General features: G+C 38.9%; 1 protein-coding gene across 1 annotated transcript; it reads right to left on the bottom strand.

The window, feature by feature from the left end:
• Nucleotides 1-427: 427 nt before the first annotated feature.
• LOC101709063 (CXXC-type zinc finger protein 5-like) lies at nucleotides 428-2,807 on the bottom strand. Its single transcript, XM_087197120.1, has one exon. It carries the CDS (start codon nucleotides 1,555-1,557, stop codon nucleotides 1,084-1,086), a length of 474 nt encoding a protein of 157 aa, XP_087053246.1. The 5' UTR covers nucleotides 1,558-2,807; the 3' UTR covers nucleotides 428-1,083.
• Between the last annotated feature and the right edge of the window lie 21,273 nt (nucleotides 2,808-24,080).

Below are 24,080 nucleotides of genomic sequence, written 5' to 3'. Positions count from 1 at the left end.
GGGACCTGGGGCCACAGGGGGCCCCTTGGGCACCCACCCCCACCGGCAGGGGATCACTCAAAGCCCTTTCTTCTGCTGCCATTAGCAAGGCCCCCAAAATGACTTATTTTCTCTAAGGGAAGTAGCCAGGTTCCGAAATAGCGAGACACAGGCTCACCAGATCTCAGTGGATAAACAAATAGAACTTCCATTTTTCCAAAACATCACTGTTGGAGTGGGGGATCCCAGTCAGGGCACGGTGGGTACAGCACGGCTGGCCTGGGCCTGGGGCTGAGGTTGCTCCCTCCCTCCAGTGAACTTCCGCCAGCAGCTCTGCACTCCAGGATGGGTACAGAGGGACTTCTACATGGCGCCATCTCTATAAATGTGAGCGGATCCTCCAGGCAAACTATGCACTATTTTCATAGTCGGAAAGAATCAAAGGAAGTTTAAATGAGGGTGGAGTTAAACTGTGCTAAATTGCAGTAGTGCTTATTAGTAACTGGATTTCAAAAGGTTACAGAAAATTTACATTCTCTACACAAAAACAGCATCTCCTGCACAGACAATATCGACATCGACACAGGAAGGAGACTGATTGTCCATTCTTTGCCCAGGAAGTCTCAGTACTTTATAGGTTCGTCTTTACCTCTTTTTTGGTTGTTGTTCTTTCAAAAAAGCAGTTACATTTTTTTTTCTTTTTATACTAGGGACGTGGAGATGTTAAAACGACAACAACAAATATATATATATATATATGAAAACAGGAATGAACTCTATGAGAGAATATTTTTGGTTCTCAAGAGGGGTGCATACGTTTGTCTTCGCCCGAATCCCTTGCCGGAGACCACAGGAGCAGTGACATTGCACGGAGAGGGCAGCTTTGGGTTCCCGCCGCCGTCACTGAAACCACCGGAAGGCGGCTCCCGTGGGAAGCATCACCTTCTCCAGAGCAGTGGAAGGCTTCTTTTTGAGTTCCTCACATTTTCTGAATTTGCAGATCTGATGGCCAGTCCTTCGGTTCCTAGAACTGCTGCGCTGCTCACAGTTGACGCGCGGCCGACAGGGCGCACACATGCCACAGCGTTTCCGCTTCTTCTTGCCCTAGCTGATGGCAGAGGCCAGCTCTCCCTGCATGGGGTACTCTGCCAGGCCAGCCATGTGCAGCACACTCTCAGCCAGGAACACGCCTGCTGGGGTCATGCTGAAGAGGCCTGGGTTGATGGGGAAAGCGCCCAGGTAGGGGAAATCGGACTGGCCATTGAGGGCTTCGGTGCCCTCCACAGCCTCCATGTCAGGCAGGCCCGCACCTGCCTCACTCATGAGCGGGAGATGCTCCTGCACCAAGCGCTTCAGCATCTCCGTGGACTGTGGGAACTGCTGCAGCGTCAGCTGTCCCTCGGCTGCCAGCTCCGTGGCCCGCTCTGCCTTGCTCAGCAGGCTGGCCACAGCACCGCTTTTGTGCTTTGAGGTAGGGTTGCTTTTGTCCACTGCCACGGCCGCCTCGAGGTCGTGACCCTTGGCCGATAGGGCAGCCGCAGCTGCAGCGGCCTTGTCAGCAGACTCCCCGCCCATCATGCTGCCACCACCACTGCCACCAAAGGAAGAGCAGTGAGAGAGTGGACGGGAGCGACGCAGGCTCTTGTTGAGGGCTTCGCTGATGATGCCACTCTTGTTCTGACGCTCGGGTGGCGCGTCCTCTGCCACCAAGGCTGGCGTAGTGGCCACCACTGCCGTACTCTTGTCTGTTGCTCCTGCCTTTGGGCCACTGCTGCCATTGGTGGGGCTGAGGCCCAGGTCCCACTGCTGAGAAAGCCTGCCAACTGCCAGGGATTCACAGACGAGCGCATGGCCCTGCTGCCCACAACAGAGATGCCTGGTGGCCCTTGCTGCTCAGGGCAGGCACATGGTCAGATGTCCATGTGGAAGTGTCTTTACTCTCTGTGGCCTGCTGGCTGGTGGCAGAAATCGATAGCTGCACTGATGCTGCTCTTGCTCTGCTGCTCCCTCCCTCCTCACAACTCCAGGATCTGGCTCTCAGGATTCCCAGGATCCAGAATATCCAAACAGCACAGACTGACCCCATGGGATAACCAACACCCTCCATTTTGCAGATGGGTATACTGAGGTCAGGAGAGAGCCCCCAGAGATAGCCTTCCCATCCCTACCGACCCAGTGCTGGGGACTGAACCCTGAGCTACAACCCCAGGTGTTTTTTAAAGACAGGGTCTTGCTAAATTGCCAGGCTGGCTTTGAACTTGTGATTCACCTGCCTCAGACTTCCTGAGTGCTAGGACTATAGGCACGTGCCACCAAGCCCAGCTCCAAAAAGGAGCTTGAAAGAGGCTGATTTGGGTCCCTTCTTTATCATTTACCTTTCACCACTTTCAGCCCAGGAACCAAGTTGGTCCTCCCAGGCTACCAGGGGCCCTAGCGAGACTCCAAGCAGAACTTCTCAGTGCTCCAGGGCAAATGCCGTGGCTCTTCTGCACTACTCTCCCGACTCTCCACAGCCCAACGGTAGTCCTGCACAGAATCCTTGGCCTAATTGTCTCTGTGACAGGAGAGTGTGGGATAAAGCCTCCTCTCGCCATTGCACAGATGGAGCTGCTGAGGCCCCCAGGGGAGGGGAGCTGCAGGCAGCCATGAGTCAGAGGGGGAGCTGGGAAGCCTCCCGGCCCTGCCGGCTGTTGCTGGAAGCAACAGCCTGCATTTCCTCCTCACACCGGTACCTCTAGAAGCGTGGGCAGCAGACGGGCAGGTGGCCACAGAGAGGACCCCTCCTGTGCCTGCAGGGCCAGCCGCATCCTCTTGCTGCCTGATTGGGCCCACAGCCCACCCCCTACTGGCAGAACTGGCGGTGGTATTCCAGATATGGGCTCATGTCACCTAAGGGCTCCAGGCTCTGTGACCTCAGGAAAAACACCACCCAGAGCCTCAGTGTCCCTTCCCACCAAACAAGAGATTGAAACATGACCAGTCATGCTTCCTTCCCACAGGAAAATCCACAGTCCTGTGATTCTAGAATACCAATGACAAGAGTCCTGATGAGGAGCCTTCCATTCTAAGTAGTCTATGATTCTAGACTCTTGTCGCTAAAAATTCTAGAGCACTAAGACCTGACAGCCCCATAAAAGGGGGGCCATGACCCTACCCTGTGCTTACTGCTACGGGCCCAGTTAACCACCTTCCCATCTAGTCGGGAGGTTTCTCCAAGCAAGATACACAAGAACTGATGTGAAGCTGGTGAGGGGGAAGCATGGACCCAGGGAGGAGCTGGTCTAATCCCAGGGGACAAGCCACCTCCTCCTGGCACACACAGCCACTGATGCCACGGATGTCAGGAAGTAAGCCTGCACCAGGGCAAGAGTGGGTGGTTGGGGTTTTGTGAGCCTGCAGCTCTAAGGGAGGGCCAGAGGGAGGGCCAGTGTTAGGTCAGGGCTGGTCTCCTGCTTCTCAGGTTCCAAGCCAAGCTCCACGCTTCATCTTCCTGTCTTCACCACCCACTGCTTCCTCCTTCCCGCCAGTCCCTTCACCTCACCTCCTAGGCCAGCTCCAGTTCGGGCCAGCTGCCAGCCAGCCAGAACAAAGGCTCCCAAGCCCATTTGGCAGACAGCAAAACTGAGAGCCAGGGAGAAGACAGGACCACTTGGCCCACAGGTTTGGCCTGGCAGCCTGCTCCTCTGACCATCTCTGTCAGCCCTGCTCCCACTTCACTTCCAGTCCTCCTCTGGGTCAGTGGGTATTCAAACAGCAGCCTGTCCAGCACCACACAACCTGCATCCCAGGGTCCTTCAGGAGTGCTCATTTCACAGCCAATCAGCGGGTCATTGATTAATTCATTCCTTTATTGACTCAACTAGCTAGCTAATCAGCCCATCTCCCTGACTCACAGGGGAAGCAAAGCAGGGTCTGAAGGCAGTGACTGGGAATCTGCTCCATGTGCCTGGTAGCACAGGAGGTGCAGGGAACACAACACATAACCACCTGTGGCTGTCTTCGTGGTGTTCACAGCCTGTCCAGGGCTCTGCCAGAATTCAGTCCCACTTGCCAGCATCAAGTCACAAACTCTGTTAAGTCTCAGTGTCCCCATCTGCATATGGGGACGCTAACTGTTACCTGAGCTCCTGGGGCTACTGCGAGGACTAAAGGAGCCAAAGGTCAGAGAGCTGTTAACTTTAGAGATTGCAAGGCTGGCAAGAAATGGGCTCAAAAAATTCCTGCAAGCATCTGATGAAAGGGAGTCAATGTCAGAAGGCACGGCCCTGCCTGCGTGGAAGGTACAACCCAGCATGTGTTCCTGGGGGAGCCTTTCTCCACATGTGTATGTGCAAGCGCCAAGGTGTGTGTGATGTGTGCCCGTGAGGGCCCTGAGGGGTCGTCCCACCATGTGGGACAGAGCTGCTCCAGCCCCATCCCACTCTTGCCAGTGATGGCATGGACCTAAAGGAGATTGTGGCAAGAGCAGGGACCAGGCTCGTGGGGAGAAGCCTGGGAAGATGTTTTGCATACTTCTAGCCACCAGATTACAGGCCTAAGTTAGGCCCTGGGTGGGGGTGCGGAGGCGGCTGAGTGGCAGGCTCCCCAGCACCCTCACTTTATGCCTGTAGCGTGGCATACAGCGTTCCTGCTGGCAAAGCAGGCAAGGCAAAGGTCAGGGGGGGTCACGGGCAAGGGAGGAGGTAGCGGGCCTAAGGGCCACGTGGGGTCTGCCAGACAGGGGAGGGAGGACACAGGGCTCCCGGGGGGCTACCGGGCAGGCCTGGCTCTGCCCTGTTGGGCCGGCAGCTGGAGGGGAGTAAATACAGCGTGGGTCGTCCTGGCCACATTCCTGGGAGGCCAGCGGGGCCACCTGCCCACTGCTTTAAGCACAGCACAGCAGCCAGGGCCCAGAGTCGCCACTGCCCTCTTCCCGAACAAACAGAAAAATAAATAAAACCAGCTCTCAGGGTTGGCCCGCACCGCTGGGGGGAGGGGCAGGAAGGGGGGCGGACAGCAAGCAGACCAGGGGTCTCAGTTTCGGTTCCATTGGGAAGGGGGCGGTCAACAAAAGAGGAAAATGGAGGAAAAGGGCAGGGAGATGGTTAGAGATGTCAGGGAAGGGTAGAGGACCCTGTGAGCCATGGAGGGTATCATAAGTGGAGGTGTGGGGTAGGCGGACCCCGGAGGGCGGCAGGAGCAGTCGCAGTGGGGGGCAGTTGGGGGAAGGCAGACAAGCCTCTGGGTCAGTAATTCAGTGACAGGGATCCCCCAAGGGGGGTGGCAGGCAGACAAAGGGGGCCGTGGGGGGGGGGGCAGAGGGCCACTTGAAGGGCCATGAAATATTAAAGAGCCTAGGCCAGTGCGTGACAGAGGTCACAGAAACCAGGAGACTAGCTAGGGAGTGCTGGGGGACCCTGAGGCAGAAGGCTGCCCGCCCTTCGGTCACAGCCAGTTTCCCTGCTGGAGTCCTCTGTCTTTCCAAAGACAGAAGAGGCTGAGGGTGGGAGGGGCCTTGGGGATCGGTGAGGGGAGGGGGACCTTTGCGGCTCCCTCTTCCCTCAGGCTGATCTGGGCACAGCGGGCCCTCCAGAGCTGCCAGCCACCCTCACAAGGAAGCCAGGAGGCCTGTCAGCACAGCCGCTGCCACGGAGCCTCCTGGGGAGGGAGGGGTAGACGTCCAGCGTCCCCTTCCCAGGGAAAAAAGAAAAATCAGCTGAGCCACCACTTTCCAGAGACCTGGAGGGAGGAAAAGCTGTGCCTCACAGCTCAGCTGAGTCAGCAGGTCATACCCTGGCCTTCCCACCCCACCCTGGCCCCATTACCAGCCTCATGACCTTGGCCAGTGCCTGACCCTGGAGCCTGTGTCTGTCTGTCCTTCTTTTTGGTTGTTTGAGGCAGGGTCTCACTATGTAGTTCACGCTGGTCTTGAACCCACTGTGTAGCCCAGGCTGCACCTGGAGGTGATCCTCCTGCCTCAGTCTCCCCGGCGCTGGGATTATAGGCCGCCCTTCTACTTTTTGTCGTCTATTTTAGATTCTGTATAATAAGAAGAACATGCAGTATTTGTCTTTCTTTGAATGACTTATTTATTCTATCTTAATGTTTTCATTTCTATAGAAAACTTCAAAATAGTGCCATGGCCTCTGCATTAAATGGCACAAGATTACCCCGGTAAGCACATCCTTAACATGTTTGCACTCCTCTCCCCAGTTTTATATCCCTATTTCTTTTCTGATTGTTTTTCTTTCATCTTTGGGACTGTACCTCAATTGACTCTTTTGATTTTTTCCCCTCTCATATCTGAACATACATTTAATTATATTATTTGATCTCCCTAAATTGCTATGGAGCATCAAATAAAATGTATTAGATATTTGTTACAAAAGGATACAAATAAAGAATAAAATGTTTCTTTATTCAGTATTAATAGTGTAACAGGGCCTGGAAAAGGTACTCAGGATCATTAGTCACCAGAGAAATGCAAATCAAATGCATGTGTTCACAGCTGCGGGCCATTAACAATAAAGAGAATCAATAACAAGCATCAGTGAGGGTGGAGCAAAAAGAAAACCCTTTTACTTTTAAAATTTTTTCCACTAAGTTTATTGGTACATTTTAGGTATACAATACAGTTACATTCATCATTGGGATCTTGTACCTTTACATGATGTATCTTGGTTCTTAGTTTTTCACCTTCCTCTGCCCTCCCTTCACCCCCCCACCCTTCCCTATTTGCAAAGACTTTGTTTCTATTTTTTTTCCTTTTCTCATATTTTCCTTTCCCTTCTTTCCTTTCCCCTACCCCTCCCACTTCCCCTGCTCCTTTAGACCTTTTCTTCCCATTACACAATATCAATTAGACATTGTTTTAATTACAATATCCAGTTTTAGAGGACATTAGGGCAGAATTTACAGAATTTCAAAGGATATAGAAAGCTTATTACAAAAACCCTTTTTGAAATAAATTTGACAACTTCTAAGAACTACTTTGGAAGAAATATCAATGAAACTCACTCTGGAGGAAATATAAAATTTGAATAGCACCTATTAAAGAAAGTATATTCCTAGCTTGAAAACATACCTATATGACAACAGGCTCATATGCATTTTAACTGATAAATTATGTCAAATATTTAAAGGTGAAAAAAGAATTAACACTTCTCTCCTCATTTTAGGAAATCAACATTGTGCTAATACTAAAACTGGATAAAGATACTAGAAGAAAAAAGTATGAACATAGATAAAAATTTGTTTAACAAAACAAACTATTAGAAGTCAGATCTGGCAGGATGTAGAAAGTGGTTATGTTATCGGGATGGCAGTGTTGGTTCAGCATTGTAAAATCTACCCCGATAAGTCGTCATTTTAACAAAGGAAAGGAAAAAGCCATATGATCCTGTCACTACTTGGAGAAAAAGTACTGGACTAAATTCTACAGCTGTTCATGGTAAAAGCTATCAGGAGACTAGAAGTAGAACAGAACCCTGTCAACAGATTAAAGACATGTACTCCATACTTGCAGCAAAAAATGCCTTATATGAATGGAAAAGATACAATGCTTTCTCCCTAAGGTGGGGAACAAGGGCAGATATGTATACTCTTCATCTGTCCATTAAACTTTGAAACATAGACCCAAACCAAAATAGTCTGGCAATAAAAAGACACAATTAGCATAGGATTGGCAAGGTAGAAGTAAAATCTTTATATGTAGATGAAATGATCATCTACAGAGAAAATACTAATAAATCTCTAGGATCCCCTAGAACTTGTAACTGAATTAAGCAGGATTAGAAAACACAAGGTATATATAAAAATTCAGGTCTCTGTATACTTGTTATAAATGAAGAATTGGATATTGAAATTTGAAAAGTTATGTAGGAGTACAAAGGACCAAGAAAAGTAAAAAGAAAAAAAAACAGTGTTGGAAGACATTTATTACCTAATTTTAAGACTTCCTCTAAAGCTACAGCAATCAAGGCAGTGTTGGTGTAAGGAAAGACATATAGACCATTGGAATAAAGCAGAGCATCTAGAAGTAGAACCACATATATATGGTCCACTGAGTTTTGAAAGATTATTTAACATTAACATTTTATAGAACATAAACTCAAGAGCACAGGAAAAGATAGTGTTTTCAGCAAATGGTACTAGAACACCTGGTATCCATATGTAAAAAATTAACCTCAACCCTTTATTTCCATACATAAAAATAACTTGAAAGGATATATGAATCTAAATATGAAAGACTAAAACTATAAAACTTTAAGAAGAAATTATAAGGGAAAATGTTCATGAATTTAGGGTAGGTAAGAATTTCCTATGATATAAAAACATGATGTATAAAAGAAAAAATTTGATAAATGAGATTTCATCAAAATTTAGAACTTTACATGACATCGTTAACAAAATGAAAAGTAGTCCTTAAACAGACCATATTTATAATACATATAATCTATGACCAGAATATATAAAGAACACTTACAGCTCATTAATAAACAACCCAATTAAAAAGTACACACAAGAAGATGATAAATAGCCAGTACAGCACAAGGAAATGTGTGTAACACTAGAATCAGAAAAATACTAATCAGTACAATTGCAAGACTGTATTATACACTCATTAGGGAGATGAAGTTAAAAGGTTTAAAAGAACAAATGTCAGCTTAGATGTGAACCAGTCAGAACTTTCTAATACTGCTAATGTGAACATAAAATGATAAAACCATTTTGGAAAACAATATGGAAATTTCTTGTATTACTGTTAAGAACTAACAGTTCTGTTCTTAAGTTTTTACTTAAGAGGAATGAAAACACATGGTCACAATAGATTTGTACATACAAGTTGACTATCCCTTATCTGAAATTCTTGGGACCAGAAGTGTTTCAGATTTTGGTTTGAAATTCACTTGATCTCCAAAGAGGATAGCTACTCCTGCTTTTTTTCAGGTTCCTATCACATGGGGTACTGTTTTCCACCCTTTAACTTTCAGCCTATGAGTTTCTTTTTGAATTAGGTGTGTTTCTTGTATACAGCATATTGTTGGATCTTGCTTCTTGACCCCTTCTGCTGGTCTATTTCTTTTGATTGGTGAATTGAGACCATTAACATTGATGGTTATAACTTATACATATTGATTTATCATTATCATGATTTTTTCTTTTTATCAGATTCTCCCCCTTTGTGTTTAATTTCTTGTCGTGCCCAATGGATTCATCCTCCTGTACTTCCTGGGGTTGTGATTCTCATTGTCTTTTCATAGGATATTTTCTAAAATTTTTTGGAGTGCTGGTTTGGTATTCATGAAGTTCTTAAGGTGCTCTTTGTCAGGTAAGTATCTTATTTCTCCATCAATTTTGAAAGATAGTTTTGCAGGGTACATCAATCTGGGTTGGAGGCTGTTTTGCTTTAGGGCTTGAAATATGTCACTCCAAGCTCTTCTTGCCTTGAGGGTTTGCATTGAGAAGTCTGCTGTGATTCTGATGGGCTTTCCTTTGTATGTGATTTGTTTCTTTTCTCTAACTGCTTATAGAATTTTGTTCTTTGGGCTTCTGTAATCTTAACAATTATATGCCTGTGTGTAGATTTTTTATCAAGGCTAGTTGGAGTCCCATAACGTCTCACTTATCTGTATGTCAAGTTCTTTTCCCCTGTTTGGGAAGTTTTCTGCCATCACTTCTGTGAACAGTTTTTTTTTTTTTTATGTCATCTGCACTCTGTCCTATTTCTTCATTGATACCAATCAGTCTTATGTTATTTTTCTTTCCACCATCTAGCAGCTGCTGGATTGATTTCTCATGGTCCCTTACAATTTTAAAGCAATTTTTCTTTTCCTCACCACAATTGCAATCTTATCTTCTATATCTGAAATTCCGTCTTCCCATTGGCTCATTCTGCTGCGTAAGCTTTCAGTGGAGTTTTTAATCTCCTGGAAATCTGTTTGCATCTGTTTTATGGATTCCATTTGTTTCCTATGTTGGGATTCCATCATGTTTCTCAGCTCCTCTCTAGATTTATTAATCATGTCTTGCACTATGGGCACAATCTCTGCTGTTATCTGAGAAATTATTTCTGATTTCATTTTTCCCAGATCCTCTTTTGTTGCCAGTTCAGAGAGTCCAGGTGGTTGAGTGTCAGAGTGTTCCATCTCATTTCCCTTTGGGGTTGCTTTAGGGGATCTGGAAGTCTGGTTTTGAGATTTGTTTACCTGTTTTCTCATTTTGATGAGAGGAGTGGGGTGTTGCTGGTGCCCGCATGGCTCACCTCTTCTGTGCTGAGCGGAGCGGTATGGCAGCCCAGAAGCCTCCTCCTTTTAAACTGATAGTAGGAATATAAATTCATGCAGGGTTATGGTAAACAATTTGGAACTTTCACAAACAACTAAAAATAGAATTGTTACATGACTTTGCCTTAGTGTACACACCAAAAGACATGAAACCAGTACCTTGTAAGGTTATTTGCACTCTCATTGCAATACTATTCACAGTATTCAAGATACAGTAACAATCTTTGTCTATTGAATAAGGAATATATGAAGAAAATGCACTCATGTATACAAGAGAAAAGTATTCAGTTCTAAAAAGAACAGAATCTCACCATTTGATACAATGCAGGTGAAACTGAAGGACATTATGCTAAGTAAACTATGCCAGACACAGAAAGAAAAATATTGTATAATCTCATTTACAATGTAATTAAAAATAAACGTTGACTATATTGAAGCTAAGGGCAGAAAGGGGTAGGATTTTGTGGGAGAGGAAATAGGAAAATAAAGGCCACGTGATATGTAGGGTAAATAAGCCTAGAGGTAGAATTTAGAGCATAAAGATAATAGTTAACAACATTGTGTTTACAACTGGAAATGTGAAAAGAGGTTATCTATCACGTGCTCTTATAGTAACATGGGTGCCCTTATAGAAAAAACATCCATATGTGAGGTAATGGAGACGTTATATATATTTTTTTACTTTAGAAATAATTTCAGTATGAATATCAGTACATCAAGTTGTAGACTTTAAATATATAAATTATAACAATTAAAGTAAAAATATGAGCTAAACTTCATCAAGAACTTAAGTGCCAAACACTTTTCCGAGCTGTCACACGTACTATCTCATTTAATCTTCCAAATAAGCCTTTAAAGTAGGTTCTATTTTTATTCTTGTTTTCCCAGTGATAGAACTGAAGTCAGTGAAGATATTAGGTGAACATCATACATATGATGAGTGTTAGCCCTGCCTTTCAAAATTAAACTATCTGGGCCCAATGTCTTAGATAACTTTATTTCCTGCTACAAATAAAATACAGTTGCTTAGTACAGCCTCTCCCCATTTTTCCATTTTTTTATGGCTTTCCCCAGAATTCAAATAGTATAATCTAATATGATTTTATTTATGAATCTTTTGTTAAAAACATGTGTAATTCTAATAGACTCTAAAGATATAATCTACATCTTTTTGGAAAGAGAAATTATTAAAATATAATGTCCTTCACAAGGACCTGAGTTCGATCCCCAGTACCAAATATATATAATGTTCTTTTTTAATGTTTCACTCAAGATAGTCTGAAATTAGATTATATTCCATGATTTGACACTACATTGCCACTACATTACCATTTCATTGTCTTAGTTTGTCTTTTAACTGAAGCATCCACGTGCCTTCTTCCTAGAGAAGCCAGGCAACATGTCTGACTGGTAGAGGGAGGCTAACCTATGTGGCCAACATAGGTTTTCCATCATCAGAGCTACTTTGGCTATTTCCAGGGCCACTTCAAACCCAGTTTTCCTTTGAAATAAAGGTCTGCTGGCCATCTCAATGCCAGATGATGTTGACATCTCAAGAAACAATGATTGCTATTTTATGATGCTATTCAAGAAATACTGATTTTAAAGTTGTCTTTTATCCACAGAAATAATATTTCTCCTTTGTATACCAAAAAACACATTTTGCCTTGTCATTAGTGTCATAAACAAGAGGTCAAACATAGGTATTGACAAATAAGTGTTAGCCAAAGATTCCTAGACTTTGTGTACATAATTGGTTTGAAAAGACATCAAGATTATTGTAAGTTTTATGTTTCTTAGGATATTAGATATTTAATTATGAATACTTGAAAATATTTATTTTGGGAGTGTGATCCAAAATGCAAGATTAATTATCTAAACTAAATCTTTCTAATATAATATCACTCATGGCTATCTGAAAAATGATTTTAAAAAGTACCTAGAGTAAGGGACACAAAGAAGATGATACAATAGTATCTATTGTATTCAAAGGAATAGAAACAGAGTTACACAAATAATTAGCTTAGCTTATTTACTTACATTCTTTTATTATGTAATTTTCTGTAGGTTTATTTTTCCACGTGCTTTTTAAAAGTGTGAACTTTGAAAAGTATAAGAAAGCCTATAAACACACATTTTCAGAGTTTAAAAACATTTGCTTAAGAAATAACTTTGGTCAGAGTTGATCTTTTAATGATTATACAGAAAAAATAATCTGACATAATTGTAAGATTTGAAAGCTCATCAAAATGTGTAAAGCACTTGCATAATTTATTTAAGAAGAAAAAGTTTAAAATGCTCTATTTGTTAATGTAGTAATAGTCACTCCCACAGAATTGCCATTAGCGAAGATTTCTTAGAGTGGAGAAAGAAGTTTCCATTAAACCCAACATAATATGCAATATGGAGTTGACACAATTCTATTCTTTTTGTTGTTTTCAAGAAGGATAAAGATTTTGACAAGCACATACCTGATTCAGAGTTTGAGTCAATATTATGAAATTCTCAAACATAATAAATACTGGGCTGATTTTCTGTATATCACTGAGTTACTGAGGGTAGTTAACATCTGGAAAAAATCTTATTTTTAACACAAATCCAGAAACAGTGGACATAAATTGTGCTTCACAGAAATAATCACAAAGTATCTATATGAAAGTCAAGTACATGAGCCTTACAGTATCTCAGAAGTACAGCTCATTTTGAAATAGATATTTCCACTGATGATCCATTCAACTGTTCAAATCCACATTTCTATATACACTGCCATCACAACCCTCTTCAGGGTCAACTGACCTCTGTGCTTTGTTATATGACACATATCATCTGAAGAACTCACAAAACTCGCTGTCTCTCGTAACTTCATCTTACAAATTTTGTTGTTGTTATTTTATGAGACAAGGTCTCAATGTCATTCAGGTTGGCCTCAAACTCATGGAGATCCTCCTGCTTCAGTCTTCCAAGTGGGGGAATTATAGGTGTGCACCACCACACCTGACTCATAAAAGTTTTGATTGTAAGTATTTTACAGTTTGACAAACAGATTGGGCAGAAAGGGCAAGTTATTTCATTGAAATCACGTAAAAAAACATCAGAAGATATGTCTTGAGAGACGGTTACTTCTCTCTAGCTTCACCTGTCAACATTCGCAAATATCCTGGAACATGTATACACACAAAAGTGCTGTAAAATGTAGTAAATGTATATTGTCTCAAGCAGTTCAAATCAAAATACAGATTATTCCTTAGAACTCAATTTTGCTTTATTGTGAAATAATATGAAGTTTATAAGTTACCATGGCTTAAACTTTTGACCTGCTTCTCAAAATGAGAACATTCAATATTATATGAGAAAATACATTAAAGACTATATGAATCTAAATGGTTTCTACTTTCTTCTACACTTATCGGGTGTATACGTTTGAATATTTATTTAAGAAGAGTGAGATTAAGCACTATGAGCATTTAGCAAAATTGTGCCTTTAGCCATTCTAGCTATTAATTTAAAACTAGTCTTAAGAATGCCTTTTTAAATTCAGAATTATAGTGGAAGTTCAGTCCCTCCTGAATACATGAGCATTAAGGGCTTTGTAAAACTGACTCAAACTCTATTGTTACTAAACAACACAAAATAGCATGCAGCATTATAGCAGAATATGATTGTAAGTTGACTCTATGAGACACCAAATCTGAACATATTTCCGGAGAATTCATAGTTTATGGGTACTTCTTGGCTTCCAGTTTAATCTCACGTTGACTGTTCAGAGAAATACAAAGATCCAAAAAATGAAAATGATGCCTGGGGTAATTCAGCATCATGAAGTCAGTGGGAACACATCGCCAGTAGCAGTATGTAGTTACCAGTGTGTCACAAGGTTATATTAGACACAGTAGGCCCATCAGCTGTACTGGCCAGCTATTTGAGGGTGAAACTAGATCCTACTTGGAGAAAATGTTGATTCAATTCCTCTCAGTCATACAGTTCACTTAAAAACTTTAAACATCGAGATCTTTGTTTCTAACTTGGGCAATTATCTTCTTTCAACGACATTCTTTTTTCCTTATGTTTCTATGGGTAACATCATAACCATGTCCAAGTGTTAAGAAATTATAACTTAATTAATTGTTCTTTTAAAATCTCCTGTTTGTCCTATAATGTGGTTAGAGACATGGGATTTGTGAATAGCTAGCCAAATTCACAATTTCAATGGGCTTTAGATTTCTCATTGATAAAATGATTGATCCTTGATTTTATTTCTAACATCTTTTTGCTTTCATATTCTTTAGTGGTGTGGTATCACATTTTGCTCTGCCTTTTCCACTCCCACCCAGGGATGCATACATGAATGTTTTTATTCCCATCCCTTTACATTCTAAGAATAAAGTATAGCTGTAAACAGATCACTGATTTGTATTCTCAGCACCCAAGCAATATATACATTTAGCACAGTATAGTAAAATACATCTTTTTCTCCTCTCCAGTCTCCTCCCCTCTATTTTAAATAGGTATCATTATCCTTCAATGTCATTTACAACTACAGACTTAACTGCACATAATATAAGGGGCACTGTTTAATTTGGAGACGATCAATGACAACAAAGCATAAAATACATATTGAGATACAGTTCCTGCTCTCAAGGATTTTGCTACCTATTGAGGAAATGAAGAAGAATAAGAACAGAATGTACAATAAGACAATAAAAAACAGGCTATATCAATGTTCCAAATGAGTGATTACAACTCAGAAAGTAATAAAAGAATCTAAATATTATTGACAGTAAAGGAATTCAAGGGAGATAGTATGGCAGAACAGTCTTGAAGGATACCAGGTAGAAGAAGAAAAAATAGCTGTTTATATCTATCCTTTCAGATATTGGAAATAGTTCCACATGCTCTCCATCCTTGCCAATAATTGATAACTATCCAATGGTTCATTTTTGTGGAATTCAAAAATTTGTGGTTCAAAATAGTCTCTATTATAATTTCAGTTCAATTTTTTTCTACTTATTAGGATGCTAAATCCTTTGCATGTGTATGGACAATTACATGAAAATGCTGATGGATACATTTGCCATCTTTTTTTCTATTAGCATTCCTAAGATATGTATTTTAGTTTCTATATCATCACACAGATTCAGTGTTGTACAGTACAGAAAAATTGCAAGTCGGTCAAGTCAGTCAATCACCTCTCTTTGTAATTAGATGCAGAGTCAATACTGTGAAGTTGGTAAAAGAAGTACTCTTAGGTCACAGGCACTTTGACATGCAGGTTAGGAGAGTTAGTTTTATGTTGCAGTGCTTCTTGGGAGACCAATCCACAAGATCAGGAACGTGTGCCAGCACATAAATCAAGTCAGTGCTGTCTTCAACAAGATCATCTTGCTAAGAAAAATCAACTCGCCAAAATATCGTGCTTACTTCTATACCTGATTTATTTTCTGACTTAAATTCTTTATCTCACTGCAGACAAGTAGCTAATAATTTAGAATTTGTAGCCAGTCTGTGGGGCATATGCATAGATTGTTTCATAGGCTTTTGTGTTTTACATGAATATTTAATTCTCTCTCTGTCTCTCTATAGTATGTGAATATATGTATATGTATATATAATACATATATGTATGGTATTATGTGTACATATATATCTACCTTATTATGTCATTCAAAACAGATTCTACTGGAAAGATAACAACTATTTCTTTGCTCTGTATGACAGCTGGTATTCTACCCCATCCTAAGCAACTATTGTTGCTATATATATATATAATAAACACATAATGAAGAGTAGGTTCTATGGATACACAATTTAATTACTAATTATACTAACAGATTTGGAGTAACTCAGAAAACACTTTAAAATTCAGCAAATAGCCAACAATAGTTATTTAGTACTCACTAGTTTGAATACTGTCATGTGCACTGTAAGTAATGAAATAAGGTATGATGCCTTCCTTGAATGCAAGAAGTAGAGCATGTGAAAAATGAGTGTAATTAAGTTCTTCTTGAATCTAGATTTATTTATAAGAATGTAAAATGGTTGTTATGAGGCAGGGAAATTTGGAGAGGGTCAAGAAAATCTTCCCAGAAGCAAAGATTCTTTAATCTGTTGATCTTAGTTTTTTGGGGTGTGTGTGTGTGTGTGTGTGTGTGTGTGTGTGTGTGTGTGTAACAGTGCTTCACTACATAGTTCAGCCAGCCTTGATCAGATCCTCTTCCCTCAGCCTCCTGAGTACTGGGATTATAGGCTTTCGCCACCATACCTGGCTTCTATTTTTCTTGATACATCTTCCCTTTTCTAACAACAGCAATACTGCAACTTCTTTCAAAACATTTCACAGATTTTTCATGTCCTCCTAACACTGCACCTCCTAAATGCATCCCCGGAATGCCTTTTCTCTCTGATAATATAACAACTAAACTAGATAGATAGCATAGCGCCTAACCTAATAGGATCATGTCACCTGAAAATATTTTAACACAATAATGAAAATTCAAAATGATAAAAGAATGCATTGATCTCAATTTCTTTTTAGCTCTGTAAGCATTCTTGTTTTTTTTGTCTGTTTGCCTACTAATCACCAGGGTTCAGGGAAAGCCATTTATGTTTGTTCCTTTTTTGTATCTATAGTACATGACTTGTCTTGAGGGTCTATCTTATCATGTTACTATGACACTATGAAGAATAAGGAACAATGATGGCATATCTCTTCACAAATATGGAGTACTCCAAAACACTGAATAACAATGCCCCAATCTTGAAAATTACTCTTTTTATTCTTTTTTCTATGATTGCCCATTTTTTCAATTCTTTTTCTGACTGCCAGGATATCTGTATTTATTTTTTATCTCTAACCCGTTTCATTTTTCTTTCTGTCACTGTTGTGTACACATAAAATTCTTCAGTATATTTTACCTTTAATCCTTTTTCATTTTTTTCCCCAAAATAGTGATTACATCAGCCACCTCACTCAAAATGATTGTTTTGGGGGGAAACCTAATAAAATCCTAGGCCCATTCCAAGCTTTCAGTCTTATATCATGTTTACTTCAGGTAAACATCTCTATTTAACCGAAAGATCCAATGTTTTATAACAGAAGCACTGCCTTCCACAGAAAAGTTGTCCCAAGCACTTTAGCTTTTAAGGAAAACTTCTGATATTTTAGAAACTGAGTTTTAAAATAGAAGTAGACTGAAGTAAAAATAAATTAGTCTGAAAATTTGAAATGTCACATCCTAATAGATAATAAAAGGATTCTAAGGACATTGGTAAATGTTTGTTCTTCAATAACGAAAAGAAATTATATTTATGCTCTAAAACTTTTATTTTGAAATGTTTTAAAAGTTATGCTCTTTGATCAGAAATATATTTCTTTAATAGTGCCAATCTAGCAAAAGAAAGTCAGTGGTGGAAGCCCCAAATTATGAATTTATATGTACATCAAAATCATAAAAAAGTAAAGACATTTGGATTATTTTATAATGAGTGTTTATCTTATCTTTTATAAATACTAGTGGTGTGAAAATTTTTTCTCCTTACAAAATCAAGCAGAACAATTATTCAGGCTCAGAAAGAAAGATTTCAGATATCACTGATATTTTTGCAAATATAAATCACAGATACTATAATTCTTACTAAACATTTTTATGCTTAACTTAATTTTTTCACTAAAAAACTGAAAACTGAGTGGTTTACATTTTAAATTATAGGTATTTTCCTGAAGACTGGCCATTTTAGGAAAGAAAATACAATCAAACTGCTAGGTCATCAAGACAGGTTCTTGGTTTATTTCAATTCAAATCACTTAAATTTCTATTAAATTAATTCTGGAAATATATAAATGCTGATGTCAAATATAAGGGGATATAGATAAGGCAATTTTTGTATTTTAGAAACCTAGAAATAAAAGGAAATAACACTGGTTAAATAGAAAATGTAAAAGCAAGGTGTAGCACATTATAATGTCATCTTGTTATAATTTTATCATATATCAAATTTTATAGCTATTTATTCTTGAAGATTATGCCAAAAGCTTATAAGGAAAAACATAATAAAACAGGGTAAAGGAAGTAAAAGGAGCTTCACTGCATCTGAATTTTTTTTGTGCACTTTCAATCTTACAATGCTTTTGCTTACCAATATTTTTGGAATAAAAACTAATCGCAATAAATATTATTACAACATTCACATAGGAGGCAACCATGGGCTCAATACCAGTCCTGCACACGTAGGGTAAAGATAATGAAAACCAGAATTTCACAGGTGTGTAGCCAGGTGGTCAATTTGGAAATAGAAAATAAACAAAAGAAATCAAGGTCAGGTGCTAGGTCAAATCTTGGCAAATAATCAAAACTGAAAAGTCATTGTCTTGTTTGAGGTCAAAACACACAGTTCTCAAGAAGTCTAGAAGCACGGTAATATTAAATGGCAACGCAATGCCACACTCATGCTTAGCACGTAGCCAGAATACCCATACCCCAGAAATCAAAGTGGGAGCAAGTACTGATCAGCAAACATGAGATGGAGCATAAGAAGAAAATCATTGATTACACTATTCAGACAATAACTGAGATGGCAAGATGACAGAAATCTAGAGAGGAAGTTTGGGCAAAATAGAGTCAAGAAAAAAAATGCTCACTCCATCTAACAAACATGTAGACTGAAGATATCATTAAGATGTGGCGTTGTCTTTATGTGTCAGCAGTCTTTTACTTTCTGTTTTTTCTTTTTCTTAACAGAGGGCAAATTTCATCATGGTGCCCATGCTGGCTCCAAACCCCTGGGCTCCAACCACCTTTTCACTTCCTCTCTCAAGAGGCTCAGATTATGGGTATGGCCAATAACTAGTCAGAAATTCTTTTTAATGGCTTCTAAGAGAAGTAGAAATGAATTTAAGGGTGTGGCTAGGTAAGGAGATAAAAAAATAATTTTGTATAATTTGATAAGTGATAAATTTAGTGATCAATTTGATAGACGAACTTCAAAAATAAGAGTATCCAATCTTACTCAGAGGCAATTGTGTCTACATTTTTATTTGCAGTGAAGTTATTTGAAAAGACTGTATTTTAAAATTATTCCGTCTGTGGCTAATTTAACTACATATTACACTGTACTGTTGTAACTCCCCTTCGGATGGTGAAAATACCATTGTAAAACTTTCCATTTGCAGTAATTTTTTCTTTGTTATTGTCTGTTTGCCCTAGTATTTTTTTTTCCTCCAGGACATAATATTCTCTCCTTTGTTGTGTTTTCAGAAGGCACTTCTTTATCTTAAGAAGGTCATTTAAAATTTCAAGTTTATTTTCCAAGGACAGTTAACCCTACCAGTTTGATGTTATCCATGAATTTAAAGAGTAAGAGCTCTATTTAATCATCCTAGTCACTGATGAAGATGTTGTAATGGACTTGGGACAAATTCTGAAGCATCATTCAGTATCCACCCCCAGTCCTCGGAGCAACATGGACCAATTAATAAGTACTCTTAACAGTGTGACCTTCTGAGCAGTTGTACAACCAGGCTTTAATAGCAGGATCTCAACTCTGCTTTGCTGCTCCCTAATTAATGTCATATGAGAGTGAATTAAAAGCCTGACTGAAATAAAGATCTTATATCTATTGCTTTCCTCTTAACCACAGGGTTTGTCACTCTGTCACAGAGGGAATTAGATTAGTCTGATCTGATTTGTTCTTCATATACATGCATTGTTTTTAAAAAGAAAAATCCTCCTGAGAACTTCTGTAAGCTTGGAGATTGAGAATTAGTCCATAGCAAGAGCACATAGCAGGCTTTGTATTTTAAAAATTTGCATGCAAGTAGCAGAGGTTTGAAAATCAGAAGAATTAAATGCATTGTGACTTTTATTTTTAAGTATGAAGATATACATACAGCCATACATTTAGTCATCATTTTCTGTGACTTTTCAAGAAAAACATATGAATAAGCTTCAGTGTTCCTTTATTTGCTATTTTATTCTCCTTGCATATCTTACACATTTGTGTGTGGATGCTGAAGATCTAACCTCAAATCTGAAAATGAGTCAAAAATCTGAAAGAAGCCTTAAGGAAGACCACAGATATGATTTAAAACATCTCAATGAAATTAGAACTATATCTATGAAAAGTTCATTGGGGACTTGGGAAAATGCCTCTCTGTATTTCTGATTAACTTTAAGAAAATCCTGTCATGATGACTATATCAAAAATTTAGAGTACCCTGAAGGGCACTTACCTAGAACTTCTAACACAAAAAATCTAAAAGGCGAATTTGTAGAGTTCTTAATCTCTCAGTTTGTACAAGTTTGCACATGGACATACTTAAACTGTACTAGATTACTGAAATATTTTCTCTTCAAATATTTCTTATTCACAGGAATAAAGGAAAATTTAATTGTAACAAGTGATCAAGAAAACCAATCAGTAAACAAATTATAAAAATCAAATGTACAAGTTTTTCCATGTTTCTATGTTCCAGGCAGTGATCCATACATTGGAAACAAAGTCAAAGAAATCAGACAAAATTTCCTGACCTCAAGGGGTCTTCAATGTAATAGGAGAGGATAAAACATAAGCATATAAGTGAGAAACTTAATATAGTATGTAGGCATCTTTAATGAATGTGAAGAGAAATGAAGCAGAGAATTTTCTGGAATAGAAGGTGGTATTTTAAAAGGATCAGTAGGAAAGGCTTCATTGAGCAAAAAATGGAAGTGAGAGAGTGAACCACTTGGTTACCTGAGGAGAAATAGTTAACGAGAAATACCAAGGAGTAGATCATTTTCCTTTAACTTAATTAGAGTAGCCTGGCACTCTGGCCTCAAAATACTAAGCTCGCGATGAGGGAAAAGTCATTGAACCTACATAGGTACAGGGTAATTTTGAAATGATGATATTGTTTTTCTATTGCTTGGCATAGATCACAAGTATTTACAGTAAATTTTAAGCTTTTATAAGTTATATGCATAAAGATGATCCTTTACCGGTGACAATAATTTTATCCAAGAACTATTATTTTCCAAAGGTTCTTAGTACAACTTATGCATTGGAAAGTCAAGTCCCTGAGTTGACTTTTCCTAATGTTCATAGTTTAGGAGTTCATGATAGAACAGATACCTTCCCTATGGGTAGGTATGCATGTAAACTGGAATACCATGCACGTTCATTCAACATACACAAGCACACATGCTCCTACACCACAAAAGTGATGGAATACTAAAGTCAACAACTGAGATTCGAAAATGTTAACTCATTCACCTTTCATAATCTTAAAAAATATGTGAAATAGCCAAGAAAGTAATTTGAGGTAATTATACTTTATATATTGGGAGAAAGGGAACACATTTGTCTTATTTAGAACAGCTTAAATTCTAAGGCTTAATGAACTGAAAAATCACTCAACATGATTGCCAAATGCAGGCTATCCTTTTTCACCTACTCTACTTTGCCCCTCAGAATTAAGCATACAAAGTTACCATTGGCACCTGTACAGAAGAAAATCTATAATGTAGGGCACTTTTCAAGGTATGTCAATTTTAAAGGCTTAGAAATGGTGCAAATTAATGCAAAGTGAATGGTCTTATCCTTTTACAATTTCAATGTCTGATTGAATCAACTCAAGCATTGAATCCATCATATTACAGGTAAGGCCAGCTACAACATGACTAAATTGTCAGGTTAAACTTCTGTGGATGTAATTGACGTAATGTATTACTCAGATTGTGTTAAAGAACATTGACATAAAGTGTATAGTCTGAAATTCAGATGAAGATGGCTGAGATGATGTAGTCCTAGGTCACAAGGAGACTGGGATCAGAACATCCTATGAGAAGTCAGTAATTGACAAAGGAGATGGAAATAATGACCTCCAGTTAACAAGGAGCACCAGGGCAAAGGAACAATAAGATGTCAGGGCATTCCACTTGGCAAGTGACGGAACAGCCCGTTCTCACAGTAAATTATACACACCAAGGAAAGTGCTTCATACTAAGGGGGGCACTGCTTGATTATGCAAGTGTTAGAGAGAGAAAATGTTCCTACTGAATTAATATAATTATTTTTCCTACACGAGAAAAATATACATAATTGTAATTTTATAAAAGCTTTATCTTATTTCCAAATGAACTGTAACATGAAGAAAAATTATTCCATAGCAAAAAGACTTCTTGAAGTTGACATATTTCTAGACAGTTTTTCCCATAACAAAAAGAGTAACATAGTAAAAAAAAGTATGTGAGAAAAAATAAATGACAAAGAATTAAAGGACCAAGTTTCCAAGTGTCACAGGCATTTCCTTAGGCAAAACTAGAACTAGACAATTACTCACTATTTTTCATTCCTTACATTTAGAGAATACCAACTGTGATAATTGCTATAATTCTGAAATTTGTTTCTCCTTTTTGAATTCAGATATGAAACAAGTTTCACTTGAGTCCACCTTTCTGTTATTGAATAACCTGATAATATTTGCTGACAAAATTTTACTTCTGTTAAATTGATCAACAATTAGTGTGCCTCTGACAGAAAAATTACATGATTGACATAAATCTCTTCTTATTCATAAGTATCAGACTGTGGACATAGAAATCTGAGTGATGTACATGAGAAATGGAACCATTTCATATCATTGCTTAACTCTTATTGATAGGTTGGCCTCGCTTATCAAATAGTAGGCATTTGGTGTGCTGAGATAGGAAAGTATTCCTACTAAGAACAGAATAGGAGCTAGTCTTCTTCACTATTACATCTCTAGTATTTTTGGAGCACATAGCCTCATTAAAATAGTCCCTAGATAATTAGCCCAGGATAAATTAGATGTACCACCTTTCCTATAATCATGTATGTATCAGGATGTATCGATTTTCTGCACATCAAATTCTTATTACTGAGAAACACATTATCATCTACCTTTATTGCTTCAGATATTATTTATGGTTTGGTTAAAATTATTTTTTTCTTTTAAGAGGTAGTATAGGAGAGAAAAAATGAGGCAAGTTGAATCATTTATCACCTTCCTAGCTCTGAGGAATATTCACCCGTTTTTATATTCAACCAGTTTTGAGAAATATAAAACCATATATAAGTGTTTCAAAATATTTTGTACTAACATTCTGTTTGAAAATGTATGAAAATAGGAAAGTTTATTTATTTGGTCAAATATTTTGTAATTCATATGATCTTCGGTTAAATATATAGTCAGTATTTCTAATATTTAATTTGAACATATCATGAATTCAGCCCATATGAAAATGACAATGTATAAAATTTTGATTAAAATATTTCAATTAACTTCCATGTGTTTACAATAATCCTATTTGGCAGAGGTAATAAAACTGATAAAATAAATCAGAAATTTATTTTCTTTTTTGGGGGGTACAGGGGATCGAACTTGGGTCCTTGCGCTTGCAAGGCAGGCGGTGGAACCACTAAGCTAAATCCCCCAGCAGTAATTTATTTTCTATAGTAAAATATCTATACTAGTGAAACTTACAGATGATTTAAAATAAAAGAAAGTTTAAAATGCTCAGCTGTTTATATTAATTTATATTGAATATGTTAATAATTAATATACTATAATAGACAATTTATTATATGAATTTATTATATTAATTAATTCCATATTATGATATAACATTCCCTACTCTCCCATTCAAATGTACCAAACCCTTCCCAATGTAGTTTTGTGGGTTCAGCCTGTCCTCCTGGGTTCCTGGGCACTCTGATGAATAAAGAACTTAACTACATGCGGTGAGGAAAGAACTTAGCCTGCTGAAATTCTGACATGGCCTTGGTATCTGTAAACAAAAAAATATTTAATTTTCAAACAAATTAATTAATCTCAGTCTT

This window comes from Heterocephalus glaber, unplaced genomic scaffold, assembly GCF_053883595.1.
Source record: "Heterocephalus glaber isolate CG9 unplaced genomic scaffold, H.glaber_assembly_v1.0 deba00000347, whole genome shotgun sequence".
In the NCBI taxonomy this organism is placed as follows: domain Eukaryota; kingdom Metazoa; phylum Chordata; class Mammalia; order Rodentia; family Bathyergidae; genus Heterocephalus; species Heterocephalus glaber.
The sequence above is the reverse complement of the archived record's forward strand: the minus strand, read 5'-3'. Positions and strand labels throughout refer to the sequence as shown.